Genomic DNA, 11,620 nt, shown 5'->3' with positions numbered 1-11,620 from the left:
TAAACCACTAAAACGAAAAAAACTCAAAAAGTAATTTAGTCTACAAAAATAGTTGTTAGACCATGTGTAGTGCTAATGCCCTTACCCTTGGGCGTTTTACGTCATGTGGCAGACCAGTTAGCAATGGAGTATTATGGGGCGTTTTCTAAAATTGGTATAGTGGGGATGTGGTGCATTATGTTAAATGAGATGTAATATAATTAAATAAAACAAAAACCATAAAAAAAATCTTATTGGACAAATAATAGAAAGATGAAGGGTGATTGGACAAACAAATAGAAGCAAGGGCGTGGAAAATAGCACGCCAAATGCAATTTTAGGTTCAAAAACGCCTCTGGGGCCGTATGTGAGCGTGATTGGACGAGATTGAGAAAAAAAACGTCCAAAACACGCTCGAGTACGGATGGTCTTAGTGTTTGTCGTAATGTAATGGGGCACACGTTTTGAGGCGGCAAAGGGTGCGTTTGGTTGAACAAACCTAACCACCACTTTCCTTCATGGTTCACACCTACGTTACTTTTCTTTTTATTATATTTTTATTTTTATCTTTTATCCAATTAAATAATTACACGAATAAATTGTACTCTCTCCCTTATTTTTCGGTTTTCTAAACTCGCCTTCTGGATTTCATCATCTACAGTTCCTCTCTCCTCTCTCTCCAACCGTTTTCTCTCTCTAAAACAACCGGAAAACCGCTCTGTTTGCCGTAAAACCGCCATCTCGTCGGTATTACATCCAGTATTCACTCCCGGACCTCTTTACGGAGGCGTTATTTACAATGAGTGCGCTTACAGAAACGTAGACGCACTATTGCCGTTATTATTGTGCGGTTTTTTCGAGATTACAGTGTTTAACCGGTGAAATCTTCCGATCTCTTGGTCCTGTAGCTGTTTTAAGAGAATGTGCCGGAGATATTGGCTGAGATCGTGAGTTAGGGCTGAGATTTGTGGTTGTTGCGTTTCGTATGCTCGTTTTCTCTTCATCTGTTTCGTTTTTATGGTAATTTACGTGATTTATTTAATTTTGTATGAATATGTTTTACATGTGTATTGTAGTTTTTATCATTGTGTAGTTTTTCTGTGAATAGTTATGTTTTTGTATGTCAATTTTTATTCAGTTTTTTTTTTTGTCTATTTTTGGTTGAGAATTAAGAAGAATGTAAAAAGTAATTAGGTCAGCACTTTGACTTTTTGGAACAGTAATATGGAGCTTTTAAATTGCATACCTAGATTTTCTGGTCCTGTATGATTTCAATGTTGTTTATGTGTTGTTATCATTGTGTAAGTTTTCTGTGAATATCTATGTTTCGTATGTCAATTTTATGTCTATTTCTGGTAGAGAATTTAGAATGTGAAAAGTATTTAGGTCAGCACTTTGACTTTTTGGATATGTAATTTGGAACTTTAAATTGAAAAATTGAATATCTAGATTTCTGTTTCTGTATGATTTTAATGTTGTTTATGTTTTATACTTGATAATAAACTGTTTAAAGTATCTATTCTAGGGGGAAGGAAGGATTTGTTTTTCTAGAGAGGCAAAACTAGAATTTTTGAAGCATAAACGACTTCAGCGAATTAAAGCAGGTGCGATAAATGACAGTGCAAATGTGATGAACCTGATGACTAGAAGTAGTGGAGATGCTTTAAGAGGTTCTGTGGCATGTGGTGTGAGATCATTTGTCAATACGGATGTATCAGCACAATCCGGTGGTGCTGTATATGGGAGAGATGCCATATCAAATCAAAAGGTTGAAAAGTTTGACGCGACTGATCTTGATTGGACAGATAAGATGCCAGAGTGCCCGGTCTATTATCCAAGTAAGGAACAGTTTGAGGACCCTTTGGCGTACCTGCAAAAGATCGCCCCGGATGCTTCAAAATATGGTAATGGTTAATTAATTTGCTATACAACCATTAGTCTTTCTATAAGTGTGTCTATGTGTGTATATGTGTGTATGCATACATTGTACGACTGCTAGTATGCTTATTAATTTGCAACACATTTGCTGATATTGCTAGCTGTAGACTTGATATAAGATGCATATTCTGCTGGATTCCATGCCAAATAAATTATAGCTGTTTTTAATTGCTAGACATAGAATTCATTAAAAACTTGGTTAAAATATAAAGCACCATCAACCGTCTATTTACTAGCCTACCTTCCTATCATGACATGACATCCTTGTATAAATGTTGGTATATTACTTTCATTAATTAATTAATATTACAACATGAATGTTATTAGGTATATTACTTTCATTAATTAATTAATATTACAGCATGAATGTTATTAAAATGCTTTCCTGGGAATTCTTTTTCAGGTATATGCAAGATTGTTTCGCCTTTGAGTGCTTCTGTTCCCGCAGGTGTGGTTTTGATGAAAGAGAAAGCTGGCTTTAGGTTTACAACTAGAGTGCAGCCTCTTCGTCTTGCTGAGTGGAATACTGAGGATAAGGTTACCTTTTACATGAGTGGAAGGTGGGTTTCTTATTTTTTTTGTTTTAACTTTTAGATACGTCTTTCAGATCTTGAACATTGCTTCTTTTTTATCAGAAACTATACATTCCGTGATTTTGAGAAAATGGCGAACAAGGTTTTTACCCGTAGATATTATAGTTCTGGATGTCTTCCTGCTACTTATTTGGAAAAAGAATTTTGGGGTGAAATTGCTTCTGGAAAGACTGAAAGTGTTGAGTATGCATGTGATGTTGATGGCAGTGCATTTTCATCTTCTCCCACTGATGAACTTGGAAATAGCAATTGGAATTTGAAGGTTTTAACCTTCATTTTTCAATCATATATTAATCACAAAAAAATCAATAATTATTCCTTTCAAAAACCTATCCTAAAAGTCATTTTCTTTCTCTATCATCTTTACAACTGGCACTTTGCAGTCCATATACTAGATTCTGCATGTTCCATTAACTAAGATTATGATGTTAACCTTTTTGATTGCAGAAAGTTGCACGATTGTCCAGATCGATCTTACGCCTGCTTGAAACAACAATTCCGGTATCTAAATAGTTATCTTATTTTATCGCAACTTCTTTTGATTAATCGGTATGTTTTGTTCTCTTATCTTAGTTTATTTGATTTACAGGGAGTTACTGAACCAATGCTATACATAGGTATGCTGTTCAGCATGTTTGCTTGGCATGTAGAAGACCAATACTTATACAGGTATATATACTTATTTTACTTCATCATATGTTTGTTACTTTATGCTTATACTCCGTTTGTGATTTTTTACAGCATTAATTACCATCATTGTGGAGCTGCAAAAACCTGGTACGGTGTTCCTGGTCATGCTGCACTGGATTTTGAAAAAGTTGTTCGACAAAAGGTGTATAATCAAGATATATTGTCAACTGAAGGGGAAGACGGTGCTTTCGATGTTTTATTAGGAAAAACAACCTTGTTTCCTCCTAATGTTTTGTCACAACATGGTGTTCCAGTTTACAAGGCTGTACAAAAGCCCGGGGAATATGTTGTCACATTCCCCCGTGCATATCATGCAGGATTTAGTCACGGTAAATATTATATGATTTATATCCCGCAAGATCCTATGTTATCATTCTTATAGTTAGTTTGGTAATATTATAGGTTTTAATTGTGGTGAGGCTGTGAATTTTGCTATTGGTGATTGGTTCCCGTTGGGATCACTAGCGACTCGCCGTTATTCACTTCTCAACCGGACACCTCTGATTCCTCATGAAGAACTGTTGTGTAAAGAAGCGATGCTTATTTCATCAGCTACTGCTTATAAAGATTCAGACTGTTGTGTAGATATCGCATCTAAACTTTGCATTAAGGCCTCATTTATGAATTTAATACGCTTCCAACATCGTGCTCGTTGGTGTTTAATGAGATCAAGAGGGTGCATGGGTGTTTCCCAACATTCTCATGGAACCATTCTTTGCAGTGTTTGCAAACATGACTGTTATGTTGCTTATATCAACTGCAACTGCTATTTGCATCCTGTCTGCCTTCGCCATGGTATGTTACCAAATTACATTTTGGTGTTTAGATATTAAAATATTGACTTTTATTGATTTGTTTCAGAGTTGAAGTCACTTGACTTGCCTTGTGGAACAAACTTTACACTCTCTGTAAGGGATGAACTCTTTGATATGGAGTCAGCTTCCAAAATGTTCGAAGATGATAATGATATCACCAATGAGGTTAAACGTCAATTTAGAAACGAAAGCGACACGATTCTGCTTTCTAAATTGTACCCACTAGCTGAAAACGATGGCTACAGTCTATATTGCAAGATTGAGCTCGAGCCCGGTTGCAATTTCAAACAGTCTGTTCCTGCTGCTGAAACCTGTTCCCTACGTAATCATGTAAGTATAATCGTATAAATTCATTATAATTTTCATCGATTAGATATATATTTAACCTCACCATACTTTTTTTTTGACAGACTGTCAGAGATTATAACGACGAATCTGACTCAGAAGAGATATTTAGGTTCAAACGGCGTTCATCCTTGAAAACACAACACAGAAAACTGACAAATTCTGTCCCTTCGAAACTGGAACATCAGGTAGACAAATCATCGATTGTTAATTTATCATCTTTTAGTAATATTTTGTACTTTGTGTCGGTGCTAACTCTCGAGTCACATGTAAAGGGGCTTAGGCGGTTAAAGAAAGTAGAACCCGGAAGCAGTTCCGTCTTCATTAGTAAGTACAAGAAAATGGGAGTTGAAGAAAAGAAACCTAGTCCGAAACGACTTAAAGTAAAAGGCAACTTAAGTACAGGTTCCTTTGAATACAAACAAGCATCTTAGACAATCATTGACTTTAGCTAACATGGATTCAATTGAAGTTGTAACAACACAGAGAAAAGTACATGAAGCAGGAGAGATCTAACCCACATTGGTAGATGAAACAGAAATATATTCTTTTGTTAAAAAAATTAATTACATTTTTAATGTAAGTAGGTTGGCATTAGCAGTTGTTTAGATGTACATTAACAGTTGATCAATTGTTAATGAGGTTAAAATGGTTATTAATAATGATACCATGGAACCCTGTTTCTTGTTCAATTTGTAAAATTGCCAAAAAGGCTTTGGAATTTAGAGAACTGATAAAGCATAGGTTATCCTTAATTGTATTTCCAAACACATTTTTTAATAATTTGTTCTTAATTTTTTTAAACATATTATTAACAAATATTATGCATTGAGTTCTCTGGCTTATATCACAATTCTACTAATAATTTAGTAAATTATTCTACCAAATAAAGTTACTAAAATTAAAATTGCTTAAATATATTGTATTTATATGTTCATGATGATTTTCTTTCAACAAAATCATTTCCCCCTTGGCTTTTATTCTTCTATCTTCAAGTGTTCAACTCATTTTCTGCTTTTACCCTATTACCTTGAGCCCAATCTTTTTAACAAATAACATAAAACAAGAAAGCACTAAAAGAAGCTACAACATTACCTAACTTCATGAACAAAACGGAAGACAAATAGCAACCCCTGCGAGAAAAGCTTGCGAGGCAAAGGAATGGCAACAACGAAGATAAACTAGCTGGGGAGAATGACGATAAAAAGATGAAACGCAAAAAATAAAACATTACCTGATTTGGTGAACAAAACAACCGAGAATGCGAAGACAATAAACCTAGACGGCAAAAGAAAGAAACTGTGAAAGCGAGACCGAGAAGGAAGAATTTGATTCATAGCTAGGGTAGGAGTAATTCGATAGATAAAACCAAAGTACTTATCTAGTGGTTAAATAGAAAAGTAAGAGAAAGATTGTAGAAAAAAAGTCGCTGTAGCTAGCATGTTAGTTCATTAATATAATAATCTTCACACTCATGACACTTTTGTGTTTCTATTTGTCGGTCTATTTGAAATTCTTTTTCACTGTTATTCTTCTTGACATGATGTGGGATTTACCCAAAATATCCAAATTCTGAAGTGATTATTTAGTGATGTTAACATCAATGTTTTTACCAATGTTTTAAAAACCGGTTCAAACCGGCCGGTTGTACCTGTTGAACCGCCCGGTAGAACCGCTTAAACCGTCCGGTACACCTGGTTGAACCGTTCGATACATCCGGTTAAACCGTTTCTGAGCCAAATCCGGTACGGTATAAAAACCGGATTTTAAAACATTGGTTTTTACCTTTTGCTTACTTTTATTGGTAGTTAAACAAAGGAAGGCAACTCTGACTCTCTGAGTAAGAGTGTAACATCCCAATTTTTATCTACTATTTTAATTACAAAAAGAAACATTTCCGTTTATAGAGTAACTTTTAATAAAAAGAAACATTTGCATTTATAGAGTAACAACTAACGGTAGATGAATGAATTTTTTTTTGAACGGCGTGCGGTTAGGATGTCGCTAACTAGGTTACTAGTTAGTGTCGGAGAAAAATGAATTGTCTCGAGTTATTGACTTAACGATACATAAAAGTCAGGTTTGGTCATAAATGAAAATAAGAAGTTGCTGATTAAAAATCCCTGTAAAAGTCTAGAGAGGAAGTAGAATGCATTTTTTCGGGAAAAGAAAATAGTATAGCTTGATGATTAAAATGGAGATTATGAAGAATGGCAAGAGGAAGCTCTAAATTTTGTTGCAAATAGTTTGGGTAGGAGTAATTCGATAGATTATAAGAGTCTATGAAGTATTATATCCTTAAGTGACTAGAAACAATGGACACTAACAACCCGCTAGTTTGAAGAGCTTAACTCTCTAAAAAGAACTCAAATTTTCGGTAATCAACCCAATCATAGTCTTTCTAGCTGAGAAATAAGCTAGGTGATCCTTGAATACACATCCAAATTGAAGGTTTCCAAATCTTTAGAGGTTCAGTTATACTCTGTAATACGGTTAAAAATTGGTAAATATATCTTCCATTCTCTTGATACAAGGCTTTTAGGTGGGGTTTTGAGTTTTTAACCGAAGGAAATTTAGTTTAGAGTAAATTACAAAAAAAACGTCCTTTATGTTTACACCAGATTGCAAATTATATCCTTCGTAGCTGCCTGACGCTTCCCCATTCGTCCAACCAAATTACAATTTTGCCCTGTTAAAATTTACAGTTTTACCATTGGTTTTGTTTTTTTTTTCTCCCGGTCAAATTACGATTTTGCCCTCAGTTCAAATTTACAATTTTGCCATTGTTTTTGTTTTTTTGGTCAAATTACAGTTTTGCCCCCGGTGTAAAATTATAGTCATCCCATGGTTTTAATTTTTTTTTGACAGCTATGGTAGTTTTTGTGTTAATTGGTTGACTCAGTGTAATTTTTTTTGTGCCAGGCGGCTGCCTAGCACACGCTTATTTGTCTTGAAAAAATTACATTTTTGCCCCAGTTTAAAATTATAGTCTTTCTATCGTTTTAGTTTTTTTTAGTAAAAGTATGGTAGTGTTTTGTTTTAATTGGTTGACTCGATGTAATTTTTTTAGATCATGTTATGAGTACAAGTAACCGAAACACAGACGTACATATTATGAGAAAGAAATATCCGACTTAGTGCCCCGCAATACGGGCGGGGCAAAACCTAGTAAGTATACAAATAAGAAACAAAGTTTTTGTTATTTATTTATAGATGTAAGTCCAGGTCCCCCAACTTCTGGGCTCTCACGTTGTAAACTGTAAAGCATTAAAGCATCGGCCCAAATGTTTACTGAAAAGAGTATTCCAACATATGGATTTTTTACTGTTTGTTAATGTACACTTTTAACTGTACAATTCCAACTTTTTTTTAAATGTATGTTTTAAAAGGAAATATAAAACTGAGTATGTAAAACTAGTTAAGCCATTTACCACTTTTTCTAATCTATTTATAATATTTAGAGCTCATTTATAATTTAGTTTGATAGTTATATTTCTTCATACTTTTTGTTTTTAAAAAGTTTCTATTGATAAAAACCAAAGAGAAATAGAGATAAAACTGAATTCCATTCTTCATAATATTCAACATTACAATATATAGAGATAAACATAATCATAAACCCTAAAGCCCATAAGTAATGGGTTGGGCCTAAAATGCCTGGTTTATAACACTCCCCCTCAGACATTTAGAATTATACACAGTTTAACAACATACTTCAGGATGATGTTAAATAGGTACTTCAGGACCTGAATAAATAAACAGATACTACTGGATCAGCTATGCTGCCTCATTAAAAACCTTACTAAGAAAACCCAGTGGGACAAAACTTAGTTAAGGGAAAAAGAGTACAGCGTGCATAATTCTCCCCCTGAATTCAACAAACATCTTTCAATCTATGAAGACCGATCTTGTGTGATAGCTGCTCGAAACTGCTTCTGGGTTTCGCTTGACTTAATCTGGCGAACATCAATTTCCCCTTCCTTTTGCAAGTCATATGTTGAGAAAAATTTTGGTGAGATGTGCTTTGTTCGATCACCCTTGATATAACCTTCTCTGATCTGAGCTATGCAAGCAGCATTGTCTTCACAAATAATTGTCGGCTCCTTCTTGATCTGTTTTAATCCGCATGCTTCTTGTATGTGATTAATCATTGATCTCAACCACACGCATTCTCGACCAGCATCATATAGTGCTATCAATTCGGCACGATTTGATGATGTTGCTGTAAGCGTTTGCTTAGTTGACTTCCAAGAAATTGCTGTGCCGCCGCATGTGAATACATAATCTGTCTGAGATTTTGCTTTGTGAGGATCTGATAGATATCCGGCATCAGCATACCCAACAAGCTGGGACTTTTGATCTTTCTAATAGAAAAGACCCAAGTCTTGTGTCCCGCAAATATACCGGAAAATATGTTTTACACTATTCCAGTGTCTACGTGTCGGATTCGAATTGTATCTCGCTAGTACATGTACTGCAAATGCAATGTCAGGTCTTGTGTTATTTGCGAGATACATAAGGGCACCGATCGCGCTTAAGTACGGTACTTCTGGACCAAGTACTTCTTCGCCTTCTTCTTGAGGGCGATAAGGATCCTTGTGTGGATCTAGCGGTCGGACAACCATAGGTACGCTAAACGGATGTGCTTTGTCCATATTGAAACGTACTAACATCTTTTGGATGTAGTTTGATTGACGGACAAATGTGCCATTGCATAGATATTCAAATTGTAGTCCGATACATAATTTCGTCATACCAAGATCTTTCATTTCAAATTCCTTCTTTAACAACTGAGCAGCTTTCTCTATCTCTTCAGGAGATCCGATGATGTTGATATCGTCAACATAGGCTGCTATTATAGTGAAATTTGAGAGTGATCGTTTTACAAAGACACATGGACTGATTACATCAGACTTGTATCCTTCATTTTCGAGATATTCACTAAGTCGATTGTACCACATACGACCAGATTGTTTGAGACCATATAAAGATCTCTGGAGCTTTATAGAACACATATCTCGAGGTGTTGATTTTAATGCTTCAGGAAATTTTAATCCTTTAGGGATTTTCATGTAGATGTCATTTTCAAGTGTCCCGTATAAGTATGCGGTGACGACATCCATTAGTCTCATATGAAGTCCTTCAGAGATTGTGAGGCCGATTAGGAACCTAAGGGTTATCGCATCCACTACAGGGGAATACGTTTCCTCATAATCAACTCCTGGGATTTGGGAAAACCCTTGTGCTACAAGTCGAGCCTTATATCGTACAATCTCATTCTTTTCATTTCTCTTTATTGCAAACACCCATTTATAACCTACTAGTTTGACGTCTATGGGCGTTCGGACTACAGGTCCGAAAACATGTCGCTTTTCGAGCGAATTTAATTCGGCATTTATGGCTTCTTGCCATCTTGGCCAACCATTTCTGTGCATGCACTCTTCTAAAGTTTTAGGTACGTAATCATTTTCATTGATTACATCCGTTGCTATAACATATGCGAATATATCATCAACACGTGTTTTATTCCGGTTCCACATTGTACTATCTTGTACATAATTAATAGAGATCTCATTTTCGTTCGGTACCGGTGTTTCTTCTGAAACTTCATTTTCCTCTGGATTCATAGTTGTCTCTTCTGGGACATTTACCTCTACCGGGGTTTCACTTATAATCTTTTGTGAGTTTTCACCAACTGCGTTACTTTGCTCTTTTCGTTTCCGTGGGTTTTTGTCTTTGGAACCGATTGGTCTCCCACGCTTTCGTTGTATAGTAATCGCTTCTGGGATTACTTCAATTCGAGCAGGTGCATTTGATGCTGGTACATGTGACTTTGTCACTCTACTCGTGTCTGTGAATGCATCTGGTAATTCATTCGCTATTCTTTGCAAATGTATAATCTTTTGGACTTCATATTCATATTGACCACTTCGGGGGTCGAGATTTGATAGCGATGATGCATTCCACGTTATTTCTTGTGTTACCAGTCTTTCTTTGTCCTTGTCTCCCCCTAAGACTGGGAACATTGTTTCATCAAAATGACAGTCAGCATAACGTGCTGTAAACATGTCTCCCGTCATTGGTTCTAAATATTTAATTATGGACGAGGAGTTAAAACCAATATAGATACCCAGTCTTCTTTGGGGTCCCATTGTAGTACGTTGTGGTGGCGGTATTGGTACGTATACCGCACAACCAAAAATTCTAAGGTGGGATAAACTTGGTTCTCGTCCGGAGACCAGTTGCAATGGGGAGTATTCATGATCAGCAGTTGGTCTCAATCTAATCAGTGCAGCGGCATGCAAAATAGCATGACCCCATGCAGAAGATGGTAATTTACATCTCATTAAGAGTGGTCTAGCGATTATTTGTAATCGTTTAATCAGAGATTCAGCTAAACCGTTTTGTGTGTGAACATGAGGTACTGAATGTTCAACATTGATCCCAATTGACATACAATAGTCATTAAAAGCTTGAGATGTGAACTCTCCCGCATTATCCATCCGGATGTTTTTAATTTGATTATCCGGGAAATTTGCTCTCAATTGTATGATTTGAGCTAAAAGTTAGGCAAATGCTACATTTCGAGTAGCTAAAAGGATCACGTGTGACCACCTTGAGGATGCGTCAATTAAGACCAATAAATAGCGGAATGGTCCACACGGAGGATGAATGGGCCCACAAATATCCCCTTGGATTCTTTCTAAAAATGATGGGGTTTCATGTATCAATTTAGTTTGTGAGGGCCAAGTTATAAGTTTGCCCAGAGAGCATGCTGCACATGATAAGTCTTGTGGTAGCAAAACTTTTAAATTTTTAAGAGGGTGTCCGGTTGCACTTTTGATTATTCGTCTCATCATTATGCTACCAGGGTGACCTAGACGGTCATGCCATATATTAAATGTGTCTTTATCTAATAGCTTTTGGTTACTCACCATGTATGATTCGATAGGATTAATATTAGTACAATATAATCCAGAGGATGAGGCTTCTAATTGTTCAACAATTGTTTCTTTGCCATTTTTGTTTGAAGTAATTTGAAGATATTCAATATTATTTTCAGATATTGTTTTTAGATGGTAACCATTTTTTCGAATATCTTTAAAGCTAAGTAAATTTCTTCTGGATTTACTAGAAAATAATGCGTTATCAATAGTTAATTGGGTACCCGAAGATAATGTTATGTGTGCTCTGCCGGAGCCTTCTATAAGATTACTGACACCAGATATAGTACTAATCGGTGTCTCTGCCGGAGACAAC

The 11,620-nt window shown here is 35.8% G+C and overlaps 1 protein-coding gene across 1 annotated transcript; it reads left to right on the top strand.

Moving 5' to 3' along the window:
* The first annotated feature begins 602 nt into the window (after nt 1-602).
* LOC110864987 (lysine-specific demethylase JMJ706) lies at nt 603-5,164 on the top strand. The gene is made up of 11 exons (XM_022114163.2): nt 603-999; nt 1,505-1,883; nt 2,321-2,477; nt 2,553-2,772; nt 2,958-3,011; nt 3,100-3,179; nt 3,252-3,529; nt 3,603-3,995; nt 4,062-4,345; nt 4,426-4,548; nt 4,636-5,164. The coding sequence occupies exons 1-11, from the start codon at nt 997-999 to the stop codon at nt 4,792-4,794; spliced, it is 2,130 nt and encodes a 709-aa protein (XP_021969855.1). The 5' UTR covers nt 603-996; the 3' UTR covers nt 4,795-5,164.
* Nucleotides 5,165-11,620: the final 6,456 nt, after the last annotated feature.

The sequence above is a fragment of the Helianthus annuus genome, chromosome 6, assembly GCF_002127325.2.
Source record: "Helianthus annuus cultivar XRQ/B chromosome 6, HanXRQr2.0-SUNRISE, whole genome shotgun sequence".
NCBI lineage: Eukaryota > Viridiplantae > Streptophyta > Magnoliopsida > Asterales > Asteraceae > Helianthus > Helianthus annuus.
This window is presented reverse-complemented; position numbering and strand designations above follow the sequence as displayed.